This window comes from Euleptes europaea, chromosome 14 (assembly GCF_029931775.1).
Source record: "Euleptes europaea isolate rEulEur1 chromosome 14, rEulEur1.hap1, whole genome shotgun sequence".
NCBI classification, from domain to species: Eukaryota; Metazoa; Chordata; class Lepidosauria; order Squamata; family Sphaerodactylidae; genus Euleptes; species Euleptes europaea.
The window spans coordinates 32,270,508-32,284,433 of record NC_079325.1 but is presented as its reverse complement, the minus strand read 5'-3'; the positions used below and the strand labels follow the sequence as shown (position 1 = coordinate 32,284,433).

General features: G+C 46.7%; 1 protein-coding gene across 1 annotated transcript; it reads right to left on the bottom strand.

Moving 5' to 3' along the window:
* Positions 1-3,552: 3,552 nt before the first annotated feature.
* Positions 3,553-12,434, bottom strand: C14H2orf42 (chromosome 14 C2orf42 homolog). The gene is made up of 9 exons (XM_056860409.1): positions 12,325-12,434; positions 8,287-9,121; positions 7,180-7,290; positions 6,330-6,431; positions 5,684-5,788; positions 4,818-4,925; positions 4,411-4,511; positions 3,939-4,101; positions 3,553-3,797 (listed from the first exon to the last, which is right to left on the bottom strand). The coding sequence occupies exons 2-9, from the start codon at positions 9,107-9,109 to the stop codon at positions 3,589-3,591; spliced, it is 1,722 nt and encodes a 573-aa protein (XP_056716387.1). The 5' UTR covers positions 9,110-9,121; positions 12,325-12,434; the 3' UTR covers positions 3,553-3,588.
* Positions 12,435-13,926: the final 1,492 nt, after the last annotated feature.

Below are 13,926 nucleotides of genomic sequence, written 5' to 3'. Positions count from 1 at the left end.
CATCAGGCTGGGTGTAACAAATTAAAGGGGCATGGCATGTTTCAGGCCATGATTTTGAGGACCTTTTGCACCAGCATTCCCGTGCTTCACACTGGCTGGCAAGAAGCCATGACATGGTGCCTTTGGTGTCAGGTTGTACCCTGGTTCCTGTGAACAAGACAAAATAAACGGTGCCTCTCCACTGAAATTACAAAGGCCAGCAATTTTCCTTGTATTTCTCTGACACCATTCACAGAGCCTTTTCTGGACGAGAGCAAAGGGATTACTTGATAGTCATTGTATTAACAATTTCATAGATAAATTTAAGGTGATCCATGAATGTAAAGTCAATTAAAGCCAAATTGGGTAGTTTCATTAATTTAAATGACACGAATGTCACAGTACAAGGAAGGTGTCTGTTCAAAATCCAGGCACGTGCTACCTGCTGGGCAGTGCTGCACTGGAGCTGACTTCTTCCTGTGTGTGTGTTAGGGCTGCCAACCTCCAGGTAATCTCAACAAACACTACACCTATGCTGATAATAACTCAGTTCTGGAAAGTCTCTGTGGTGCACTTGGTATGTCAAAGAAAGCCGGAGGTATCGTCTCGGCTTCCCTCGGCTTTCTTTGACATACCAAGTGCACCTCAGAGACTTTTTACCACTTGCTAGTGGAATACTTTCTCCTAATTTGTTTGAGGGCACTTTGCCCATCATACATGTATTTTGCTTTGGATGCACTTACCTTGAGTTGAATTTGTTAATATGCATGAAGTAATGCTTTTCCTTTTTCGGTTATAAATATTATATAAATTGTCAAGTTCTTCAGAATTCTTTTGCATTAGTAATATCTATAATATTTACATTATTGTGAGCCTTCGTGCTGCTGTTTCCAGAACCTCCAGGTAATAGCTGGTGATCTCCCACTATTACAACTGATCTCCAGCTGATAAAGATCCGTTCACTTTGGAAATTGAACTCTATGGCATTGAAGTCCCTCCCCAAACCCCGTCCTCCTAAGGCTCCGCCCCCAAAATGTCCTGCCAGTGGCAAAGAGGGACCTGGCAACCCTAGGGGAGATGGATAGAGAGGAGAAGCTTGGTATTTTTTGTTGGGTTTCCATCAAAAAGGTATCCAGGAAACCTGGGAGGAACAGCCTGTGCTTCCTTCTTTGGTCAAACACTGCCCCCTAGTGTCATTAACTAACACTTTCTAACTCTCACTCTTCAACCCAAGGCAGGACTCCATGTTGCAACTCCTATGGCTCTGCCTCCAACTGTGGCAGTCCTCGGAGTTCCTCCTCACCCTTCCATAACCTACCGTGTCCCGATGTTATTGTGTGTGTGTGTTAAGTGCCGTCAAGTCGCTTCCGACTCATGGCGACCCTATGAATGAAAGTCCTCCAAAATGTCCTATCTTTGACAGCCTTGCTCAGATCTTGCAAATTGAAGGCTGTGGCTTCCTTTATTGAGTCAATCCATCTCTTGTTGGGTCTTCCTCTTTTCCTGCTGCCCTCAACCTTTTCCTCTTTTCCTGCTGCCCTCAACTGCTGCCCGATGTTATTAGGACACCTATTTTCTTGGAATCCTGTATCATGTCAATCAAATGATGGCTGTGCTGTACTTCAGAATTGGGGGAGGGAACGCGACTCAGGGCTGCTGTTTTTTGTGGCAGCCCCGTGATCTGTGTAACACAGGGTTGCCAGGTCCCTCTTCGCCACCGGCAGATTTTGGGGGTGGAGCCTGAGGAGGGCGGGGTTTGGGTAGGGGAGGGACTTCAATGCCATACAGTCCAATGGCCAAAGCGGCTATTTTCTCCAGGTGAACTGATCTCTATCGGCTGGAGATCAGTTGTAATAGAAGGAGATCGCCGGCTATTACCTGGAGGTTGGTAACTGTCCTGTAACATGTAGCTCTGACCTTACTTGTGGTTGCTGTGAGCAAAATAAAAGTATTCCACATGCGAGAACTTTTTAAAAAATCGTTTTGGCTTGAATAGGAGAATCAGGCCCGTGCTGAAACCCAACCCATTCCTCCCCTATTTAAGAGTTCAAAAACAAAATGCTACCTTTTGCAAGCTGCATATTATCTACATTTCAACCGACCTAAGGCTCAATTGACCCCTGGGCTCCAGGGCTGCAGTCGATGCACCTTCACTTTTGCTGAGATGTTCACTTCCAGCATCGCTGGTTCCACCGTCAGCAAACTAGTCACTGTTTGCTATAGATGTAGGCAGTGGCGGACCTACATTTTGGGGGCCCTGAAGCTTGAACTGTTATGGGGGGCCCTTCGCAACCAGCAACAATAGGGCATCGTCCAACAAGGTCCACAGGGCCTTGCTGCCCTTGCAAGGACCTTGAGGCCGAAATGGTGGAGCACAGGGGGTGGGTGGGGTGGATTCCTTGAAAATGGGCCGTACAGTGATGAAATATAACTACAGAACTATTAAGCCGCGCACCAACGAAGCATTTGAGGAGCCAGCTGCCAAAATGTAGGCTGTGAATAGATTCTGGCGAGCTCAGTGAGCCCTTACAGCTGGGGGTTCGAACTCTGCAAGCCCCCGAGAAAATTTTGAAATTTGACCAATTACAGGAACATTTTTAGGCCATATGAAATGGGTATTAGAGCATATTCTAAAGTCAATATTAAGTACTTTAACCCATTGGCTTATGATACGATCACTAAAAAATTCCATCGATTTTGTTGAGAAATTCACTATTAAAAAAAGTTGCTTCAGGGGGCCCCTCCAGGATTAGGGGCCCTGAAGCTTAAGCTTCATTAGTTTCACAGTAGATCCGCTCTGGATGTAGGGTTGCCAGCTCCAGATTGGGAAATACCTGGAGATTTTGGGGGCGGAGCCTGAGGAGGGTGGAGGTTGAGGAAGGGAGGGACTTCAATGCCATAGAGTCCAATTGCTGAAATGGCCGTTTTCAGGTGAACTGATCTCTATTGGCTGGAGATCAGTAATAATAGCAGGAGATCTCTAGCTAGTACCTAGAGGCTGGCCAGCCCTATATAGATGGCAAGGTTGAGGCCACATCCTGTTCACTCCACCCTGGGTTTTACCATGTATGAGGAGAGGTAAATTAGGGCATGGACCATTTGACCCACATATTTCAGACTTACAATTGCCAGCTTATGACAAGAGATTGTCACTTCACCCTTTTTCTCATGAATATGCGAGAGACTGAACTCAGAACACTGGAGTCGGTCCGACTTAATTTATTATTTTTTTAAATATATTGTAAAGTCTGCCAGTAAGGAGTTACAGTTCAACAGAACAGCCAAATGTTCTTCCCCGTCTGCAAGCAGCCTCCTTTGCAAACTGGAACGGCAGGACAAGAAAGGTGACAGACTGACCTCCAGGTAGAACTGGAGACCACCGGGATGAATTTCAGAGAGAGCAGCAATGGAATATGGTGCCATAGGACACAGGGGGGTGGGTGGGTTTACTATTGCAGTTCATACAGTTGTTTAAAAACACCTACAAAGCCTCAATGAGCTCCAGCTCCTTGCAATCTCTCCAGTCCTTCGGCTACTCAGAAGCGGCATATGCCGACCAGCTGTGGAGTGGGGGACTGCGCAAACTAGCTGTGCGAGAAACGCACGAATTCAAGGAAACGTGATGGTGGTGAGAGGCATGAGCTCCAGAGTCTGTTCCAGGGAAGGGCGTTGCTCCTGGTATTCGGTGGTGTGCCCATTCCTGTAGTGGCCATATTCAAACTTAATCCTCAACTCGCCGATTTTGGACTGGGGGAGGATATCCGGGATCCACTCAATGATGAAAGGTGTTGGTTCCTTCTGATCTGGGGAAGTGTTGCCTGGCAGGAGGGAAATCAGAAAGCGCAGGGGCATTACAGGGCCTCTTCCAGCATCGCACGTAGGAAACAGAGGTTCTCTGTTTTTGCGTGCTACCCCTACCACCTTAGACCAGCTGCAAATGGATCAGGTGGTAGACTCACCGACTTTCAGGAAGGTTTTCAGCTCCAAGGGCCGGAGAACCGGCTGCTTCTCCAGACGCCCGTAGGTCTCTGGGATGCTTTCCACTTCCACTTTAGGGCACCTAAAGGGCTCATAAGTGCCATCCCAGTTCTGAATAAAGCTGCGAGTAATTTCCAAGGGCATCTGGGAAGAAGAACCAAGAACAGGGGCTGAAAATAGGACAAAACCATTTGGCTCACTAGTACTGGTTACCACCTGTAGTCTCGAGAATGCAACCGTTCTGGAGTGTGGTCACAAGACAATTCTAGACTGCTGATGCCAAGCCACAGATTGTCACACAAGGTCAAGCCCTTATCAATCAAATCTAGGCCTATAGACAATAAGCCACTGCATATTTGAATGGACATGCTTGGATTCCCTTTTTCTCCCTCCATCAATCCCCACCAACCATATTCAGATAACAGAGGCAGGTCCTGGACAAATGAGTCTTACCTCAGGAGTATCAAAGATTTGTTTGACCTGCAAGATGTTGGTAATGTGCCATGTATACTTGGAAAAGGTGCCCAGAGGTAAGGCGTCCTTCCGGACAAAAGCTGGAAGAAAATCAGCTTGTTAGGGAGGCCAGCTTCCAAGCTAACTATTATGGCTTGCAAACATGGTGTTTTATGAGGAGGGGCTTTGCTTCTGCCCCATGTACAGTGACAGGATCCTGGGAAAGGGGCCTCTTCTGCTGCAGCCCCCTCCCTCCCATCTCTGCTCCTTTCTGATACAATAGAAGTCCAGCTCTTGTGGAAAAACTGCTTCAACCTGTCTGGTCCCATGATGACTTGGCAATGATGTGCTGTCGAATTTCATCATGACCGTCTTACGGGGGGGAAAGGGCTATAAAGATTAGGTACCTGTGGTCGAATTCGGGAGCAGCTTCTTGGTGCTCCCAACAGAAATCCTCTGTTGCAGGGCTTCAAAGAAAGACTGGGGTATGTGGAATACCAGTGGTTCTGGTTTGCCTGTGTAAAATCACACACATGCACACAACAGGAAGTGGTTTGAAGGGGAAAAAGCACATAAGTGCTTCAGGTTCAAGTTCAATTTATTAGGGTCATTTGACCAGCATTATAAAACTACAGAAATGCATATCCTCAGCCTTATTAATAAAGACAAGGCAAATTTAAAGACAAACCATAGGAATACTATCAAAAAAGAATATGACTGTTGTTAAAATAAATAAATTATTAAAGTTAAAAATTATCGCTGTGATTTCCAAGCCCTACATATTAACATGCAGTATCTAGATCTGGATCGAGATCTGGGGATTATTGCCTGCTAACAGGTGGTCTATTTTAACTTTGTCAATTTCTCCAGAGAGTTTTTCTAACAGAAGGTTAATCATTTTAATTCTAGTCTCCCGGTAGAAGATACACCGTAGGAGCATATGTTCGATCGTTTCCACTTCTTAGAGCAAGCATGGGCACTTTCTTTCTATAAAAAGGGATCTTCTTAAATTTACCTTCAAGTACCACAGAGGGGAGTACCACACACCTGAACACATAAGTGCTTGCTACTAATGCCTGCACCGAGCAATACATCGGTAACATCAGAAGGGCTCATTGGCTAGATGTTAACGAACCTGTGGGTTCATGTACGGATTTTGCTCGGTGAAAACATGGTAAAAATTTAACACAGAAACTAAAAGGACCTGCTCAAGTTGATATGGACAACCATTCCCGGAAGGCAGTGAGGTTGCCCCAAGTACCTCCTGACTTACCATCAAACTGGTAGTGCATGGCTTGATGGATGCGTTCAGTGACACTGGCCAGCCACTCCTGGAAGGACAAGGTTACCTGTGACTCATCGAGCACTTGACTGCAAGCTGTGGGAAAGGAAAGGATTTCGTGAAACAAAACTTCGACATTCAAACCTGGGTAGAAACAAAGGGATCCCTCCATCCTGCACCCCACAACACACCCAAGGACAATGCCCGGAGGGAAGGCTACAGAACACTACAGACACTTGAAACATTGCTTAGATCAGGCTTGTCCAAACTGCCCCCCCCGGGCCGCATGCAGCCCAGGACAGCTATGAATGTGGCCCAACACAAAATCATAAACTTACTTAAAACATTATGAATCAGCTATCATTAGTATTAGTGTATTTTATGTGTGGCCCAAGACAATTCTTCTTCTTCCAGTGTGGCCCAGGGAAGCCAAAAGATTGGACACCCCTGGCTTAGATCAAGTTTTAATCTAAAAAAAACCTTGAAAAGTGGAATATTGTATGTGAAGCACGGGATCTTCTACAGAAACTGCTCTCGGATGTCTTCCCAACTTAGTGTTTAGAGTGTTTTTTCTTCCCAAGTATTCCTGCAGAGACTGGCGGGGTGGGGAGACATACCAGCTGAAACGAAAAGTTACCTTGTTTTTTAAGAGAAGCAACTGATGGCTTTTTCAGGCCGCTCTTCCTCAAGTTGCTGTTTGCCAGATCTTGAGACAAGAGGGGACTACTTGCTTGTGTGCCTTAAAGTCAAGTTAGAAACAGCTTCAGAAATGGTCCGCGCCCAGCAGCCTTCCCCCAGCCCAGCTTTATTAGTGGGAGCCCATCTCCAAGGTGTGCAGGACAGTCATCCCAAGAGTTCTCATTTCATTTACGTCTCCTGCTATCAGAATGCTGCCAGTAATGGCAGCAGCCCAAGAAAGAAAAAGGAAATGAAACAAAACAAAACCTGTGTTCAGGCTTGAGAGAATGCACGTGTTCGGGGAAACGTTACTGCGAGGTGATAATCCTTTCACAGTTACTCATTCTTACAAAATGCTCTCCTCCTTCCCAGTAGCAAAACTCACTCAGCGTGAAACTCATCCATTAAAAAACTAATAGAACTGTTACAGTTTGATATCTCTACATGGGTGTATATATGTGAAAACAAGTAAACCATGGGAGAATTATAGGACGGTTCCCCATAAAAACAGGCCCTATACAGTGGCTTCTGGTTTCCTTCACAAATTGCCTTTCCTGTGCAGGGAGCATGGCAGAACCGTCACACCCTTTTCAGAAACTCAGGGTCCTGGCAAGGGCCTAACCTGGTCCCACTCTGGAGAAGGACTGTAGACAGGAGCAAAGTCGTCACAGTCAACATGGAACACTAACCTGCTGAGAAGAGCAAATGAGACACAAACAGCACAATCCTATGCACAGCTACTAAGCCCACTGACTTCAATGGGCTACGCTGGAGTAACTCCTCACAGGACTGCTCTGCAAGACACTCACCTGCTACTTCATCTTTTTTCCTCCTCTTTGCCTTGGAGGCAGCAGCCTGCGCAGAGTGCAGAGCAGATTCTGGCTGGCAAACAAGCTGGGCTCCTATAATTGGCTTCAGACCTGGAGGCAGGAGAGAGGAGATGTTAAACAATTGACATTTTAGAAATAGCTTTATGATGATAAAATGCAGACATCAGGTTTATGAAATGCCGTGGCATCACTCCCTTCATTTATGCTCCATGTGGAAGGATTTCAGAGCTATAACTACAGGGGCAGAGAGCCATAGGAGTCTCCTTCCCACAAGCATTTTCCAGGCTCCTTTGCTGAATTTCCAGCTTTGATTTTTAGTAAGTTTTTTCAGGCTTTTACTTGCATCATTTGAATTAGCAGCTCAGGAAGCAGTCTGTCGATCCAGTATATTTTTACCCCACTCTTCCTCCAAGGAACTCAGAGCAGCTTATTTGGTTTTCCCTTCCATTTTTTGTCCTCACAACAACCCTAGGAGGTAAGACAGGCTGAAAGTAAGAGACCAGCTCAAGTAGGATTACTAACCTCCAGTTGGGAGTGGAGATCTTCCACAATTACAACAGACTACAAAGAATCAGTTCCCCTGGAGAAAATGACTGCTTTGGAGGGTGGACTGTATGGCATTAGACCCTTCTGAACTCCCTCCCCAGGCTTCACCCCCAAATCTCCTGAAATTTCCCAACTCAGTGATGGCAACCCTCGCCCAAAGTTACCCAGAGAACTTTGTGGCCGTATGAGGATTTTCTCTTGCTTCCCAGTGCTTTGCCCAATGAGCAGAAAGGCATGGGAATGACTGCTATAAGCTTGTTTTTATTTTGTGAAAATCATGGTATACCTTCAAACATTTTGGACAAGGTGCATTTTGGACTCTGCTGTTTCTCGTTGAAGCAGAATCCCCTCCTCCATGCACACTGCTAGGCTGCCTAGAGAACTCCTCTGTACGACAATTTCACAAGTACCTGGGGAAGCCCCTCGGAGAAAGGTAACCCTTTCATTTTGCCCAGTGTACTTCAGAATGCAAGATTCTGCCAACCCATACTTTGCCCAAGCCACCTCTCAGCCCCACACCCATTCTCTGCCCTTACCTACCACTGGAATCATAGCTGAGGAAATCTGCAAACTCCTGCGCCAAACTATCGTCGCTGGCAAAGGCGCTGATGCAGGCAAAGAAGTGGATGCATTTCTGGCCTGCCTCTGCTTTGGCAGAACTGGCCTTGCTGGCTTTCAAGGCCTGGCAGGAGCAGAAAAAGCGGTGCTCCATCACATTCTTGGGGCCAGCTTTGTGAGCAAAGGAGACATGGAGATAGCCCAGGTTGTGCTTCTGGCTGGCTTTGCACTTCACCACCAGGACATTCTTGGTAATCTTTTGGACCAGAGGCCCCGTGGGCTCTGTTGCCAGCTGCCAGAGGGTTTGCTTCATCTCGGGTGAGGCCTGCATTGAGTTTAAGACAGAGCTTTTCAGGGTCAGTGGGGTGGCCTCGGTCTGGCAGTTCGCAGCTAGTTTAATGTGCTGGCATTGGTTTTCCACCACCCCTTGCGTGGCAGCTTTCAAACAGGATGGGACGTAACAGCGTCCAGAGCTGAGCCGTGTGATGATGGTCCCATCCACTGTCTGGATAGTGGTCTCTGAAACTCCCAGCTCTACAAAGCATCGATAATCCGGCCCTCGGTCCCTCTGACGCACTGAGTAGACCTGCAGGTCTGAGCCGGTGACAATTTTGACTGCATCAACGCCAGCCTGCTTCCAAGCACCATAACGAAAGATGTTGCCACAGGTCTTGTTCTTGCAGCTCAGCCCGCGCGTTCCGTTGTAGGTGCCACAGCGGGGACATTTCCTTATGCCTCTCAGAGTTGGTTTCCCCAAGTCAGATAAGAAAGCTGGGACTTTACTCCTTACAGAGTTTGATTCCATCTTTCACAGAGCCTAGAGAAAAACCCACAAAGATGTGAAAAGGTTGATCCGTCACTCCAAATCTCTAGAGGCTTGACCTTCAAAGGCCTTCAAATTAGGAAGTTAGGGGGGGAAAGTTCCCTGAAAGATGTTTGTGTTCCCTGCTCATGTTTTAAGGATCTGTTAAGAAAAGTACCAGGAATAAGGCTAAAACAGATGCATGTGGCCAGCCTAAGCCATTGTAAATGGCACCTCCACTGCATCTCACTCTACATGAAACGCACAAGCCCCATTGAAATGAAGTGCATGGTGGTGCTCTTGTGTAGTTCCTGCTTATTTCAATGGGGTTTGCACGCTGCACTTCCCACGAGATTGTTCCCCCTGCATCAGATGTGTCTTTCTCTTACTCTGTTTCTTTTTAAGCACAAAAATCCACTGCTTGAGGCAGCGGGCCCTCACCTTGCCTCTCGGGTGGGTTATCTCTGGGGAAGCATCATCTTCACAGTGCGGTTTTGGGAGCTTCTCTGGAACTCATTATTTACAGAGAATGCCATCACCATGCATGGCAAAAGAGGCAGACACCCTGCCCCCAAGTGGGTGTAATCTAACTTGAAAGGAAGGAAGGGAAAGGCCAGAGAAACAAACAATAAAAGCAAGCAGATGTAGTTACACATCCTTAGACTTTTATTCAGCTGAAGAATAAACAACTACGGCTCAATAGAGGGAAGGGTTTGAGGAGATGAGGGAAGCAAGATACAGAGAGAAATGATGCTCTGTAAGTGCCCTCTGATTCAGGTTTGACATTTCCAATCTTCTGAAAATACATAACTTTGGCCATTTTGGTCTGCATCCCTGTTTTTTAAAAAACATGACCCGGAAAATGTAACAGAATTATTATTATTTGTCAAAAAAGCAAACAAACGCTGTTAACATCTGAGCTGAACTCAAAACATCCTCAGCCTGATAATCATACTATCACTTTTAAGACTGGCATCAATTTGAGGTGGCCTACCAATTCCAAGGAGTACAGCTTGATGAACATTGTCCTCCCCTTCTTCATTTAATCTCACACCAACACTGTATTGTAGGTCGGGTGAGAGAGAGAGAGTGACTGTCAGGGAGTTTGAACCCAGGCTTACCTGGCTCTAGTCTAACATGCTAAGCATGTTTGCACACTGAACTTTCCCACAAGGAGGCATGGATTAAAGAGAACTGTGAGAAGAGTTGATACCTGATGCCTTTATTATTATCAAGCAACAACAGTGAGGGAAGAGAAAGCAAAACCTACATCATGCTCTCCAGATTCTCAGTTTGCCTTCTGTACAAGGGAATGATAAAGGATCTTCCTCACAGGCTTGTGTGAGCAAATTAGCAAAACAACACCGAGCCCAAGGAACGGATAGCCGAAACAACCTGATTTTCAGTAACAAACATACCAGCTTCATATCTCCCTTCTCCAAAACACAATAGAGTGTAATTATCCAGTACTGCCAGTGATTCAGTCAGGTTACGGCAATAGGCAGTGAGCTCAATGTATAGTTCTGCAAGACGTCTGTTTCAAGTAGCCCCGGAACTGAGGATGGAAAGAGAAATGATGAGATTTGTTGATGCTATGAATCCTCCCAGAATTCTGGCCAGAACACAGACAGTCAAGCCAGCAGTACGCAACAAAGCCATTTTGCATTGAGACGCAGCGTTATGACATTCCAGTGAAGTCACAATAGCCAAAATACGCACGCAGAATGTTGATACTCATGTCTGGATTCCTACGCCGTCATTAGGACTGCTGGGAGATCACGAATATTGGGAGTTTGAGAATGAACTGCAGCTGTTAATGGGTGCTACTGCTGAAACACAAGCGTCTGCTCCCTCACCGTTTCTCTGGGAGTCCGTAGCAGCTGTTGGAGAAAGGATCTGTTCAGATCAATGCTTACAACAGACAATTTTTTTTTCATTTAGAAGAGGTAACAACCTTTCTACCAAGATTCATACCACAATTCCCAGTCTATTTGTAATTACAAAGGGTGTCTTGTATTTCTGACTATAAATGGATACATCATTCCATAGTAGGGTTGCCAGGTCCCTCTTCGCCACCGGCGGGAGATTTTTGGGCTGCGCCTAAGGGGGACGGGGTTTGGAGAGGGGAGGGACTTCAGTGCCATAGAGTCCAATTGCCAAAGCAGCCATTTTCTCCAGGTGAACTGATCTCTATTGGCTGGAGATCAGTTGTAATAGCAGATCTCCTGCCACTACCTGGAGGCTGGCAACCCTATTCCATAATCCACAGGAGTGCGTATGTATGTTGGGTGTTGGAAAAGATGTTTATTGATAGAATATTTCAAGACCTAAGAGATCATTAAGAGATCATTAAGACCTAAGAGATCATTAAGACCGCATAGCTTTCCATCAGTGTCCTAGGAAGTACTTGCACAACCACACTCTGCACACACTCAGAGGCACTCCCTTGCAACAAGCATAACTAAGTTAAAAGTGTCAAGAGACAAACAAATGCTACGGAGCTTTAATATAAGATGGTATATCCCATGTGTCTATTATAGGGTCACAGGCTCTTTGAAAAAACACTGGTTGTGATTTGTGCCTTGAACAGAACTTAAGTAGTCCCCCTTCATTTTATTCCTGTGGCAGTAAACACTTCATTTGCGATGTTTCATGCAGATGTTGCGCACACAGGAGCATGGGCAGGAAAAAGGTGGCAACCTGGCCCGCTTGGAACTGTACTGGCCAGCCCAGGAAGTTAAGCGCTTGGCCAGCTGTCAAACACGGAGGTGCATAAAGCCCGGAAACCGGTCCTGGGTCACCCGTCGTATACGCAGGGGAGAGGCGGCGGCCTTGACACCGCGGGCAGCTTCCCTTCCCAGAGATCCTTGCAACGCAGCCGGGACTCTGCACACACTCAGAGGCACTCCACGTGGCCACGGGAGGCGGCCTCAGGCATCCCAAAGGGAGGCCAACCGGGGCCCACGCTGACAAGGCGTCACGGCAGCCGTTTGCATCTGACGTGGGGGAACGTTTGGCCGTGACGTGAAATGATACCATAAACCCGGTTCTGTTGCCGTGGCAACGCCGAGGCGGGGGTGGGGTGGGGGACACGTTAGGCCTGGACTGGAAGGCAGCGACCCTGCCTGACGTCATTTCCTGCCGCTTCCAGCTGCGGGCCTCCGGCAGGACCCCTCCCCTTTTCGTCCAAGCCGGAGGCCCCGCTGCGTCGCCCTTACCTGGGCGGCCTCGTTAGCATCGGGTTCCAGCCCGGCGGCCAGCGAGGGGAGCCGGCGAACATCCTCCACTATGGTGCCTTACAAACGGAGCACTAACCCTGTCTGTAACGGCGCTTTCCATTGGCCCGTCCAAACACGAGGTGCAGGAAGGCCAGGGTGCAAGGCATTATGGGAAACGTAGTTCTGCAGCTCTTTAAAGCGCCGTATTAGAAGCAGGAGTCACTACCGAACTGTAGTAGAACGCCTAATCATCGCGTGGGAAGAAACCTCCTCCAAACCAGGCCTAATCGGGATGTTTGTGTATTTGTAACTCCTTTCAGGTATTTACCCTCTCACTGACTACCCTGCATATACTATTTTACTTAACGCATTCCCTTGCTTCTCATTCACATACCCTATATAATTTGAATAGAACTCTTTTAATTGGTTCTTGTGGGTTATCCGGGCTGTGTGACTGCGGTCTTGGTATTTTCTTTCCTGACGTTTCGCCAGCAGCTGTGGCCGGCATCTTCAGAGTAACACTGAAGGACAGTGTCTCTCAGTGTCAAGTGTGTAGGAAGAGTAATACTTCTTGATACTTACAGGACAATGATTAGCACATTACCTTTGATACTTTTTGCAGGACAATGATTCAGCTCAAACCCAACCCCTTTCTGACTATATATTACTCTTCCTACACACTTGACACTGAGAGACACTGTCCTTCAGTGTTGCTCCTCTGAAGATGCCGGCCACAGCTGCTGGCGAAACGTCAGGAAAGAAAATACCAAGACCACGGTCACACAGCCCGGATAACCTACAAGAACCAATGAACTCTGACCGTGAAAGCCTTCGACAATATTTAGAACTCTTTTCCTTTGCAAGTTTAAAACGTCCTTTCCAAGGGCCCTCAAGCACTGCAGCTAGTTAAAACTAACATGCTTCTGAATTGGAGGCATGGCTTTGAATCAAACCATCTTTCAACAATTTATTTCATTAATACCCCATCCTTCCATCATTCTCCTCGCCTTCATTTTATCCTCACAACAACCCTGTGAGGTAGGTTAGGTTGAGAGGGTGTGACTGGCCCAAGGGCATCTAGTGAGATCATAGTCCAAGTGGGGATTCCAACCTGGGTCTCCCAGATAACTAGGACGACACTTAACCACTACATCACACTGGCAACAATTCCACTTGTTAGCTCAGCACATGATTTAGTAAATCCAATTTTCTGCTATTTTTTTCTTTACAGCTCTGAGAACTAGCAACTTTCTTTTCCCAGACTGAATGCATTTTTGTGAAGCTGAATTTTGTGCTTTTACTAGTGATAATTGCAGCACCCATATAATCCTTAATGTCAGAGTCAGAACATCCTCTCGTGTACATGTGATAAATTTGGCATTTCTATAGCCTCTGCTTCAGGTATCTTTACAACTCTACAATTTCTCCAGCATTACTGGACATGAGATGCAATTCCCTGGGATCATGCCAACTTGTTACACTTCCAACAGATGATCAGCAAGCCCAGTAGTATAGTTCAAGGCAGTTTTGAAAAGCTCATGCTCCAAACCTAGGACCTAGATAAGAGTTGGCTAATCTGTGCTGAAATCTGAGTAGTAAAGT

What these genes read in the sequence shown, in the direction of transcription:
- C14H2orf42 (XM_056860409.1), bottom strand. Translation starts at nt 9,109, where the DNA reads ATGGAATCAAACTCTGTAAGGAGTAAAGTCCCAGCTTTCTTATCTGAC. An exon ending in CATGCACTACCAGTTTGATG is followed by an intron (nt 4,926 to 5,683) that starts GTAAGTCAGGAG and finishes GATTTTACACAG; the next exon opens with GCAAACCAGAACCACTGGTA. An exon ending in GCTCCCGAATTCGACCACAG is followed by an intron (nt 4,512 to 4,817) that starts GTACCTAATCTT and finishes ATTTTCTTCCAG; the next exon opens with CTTTTGTCCGGAAGGACGCC.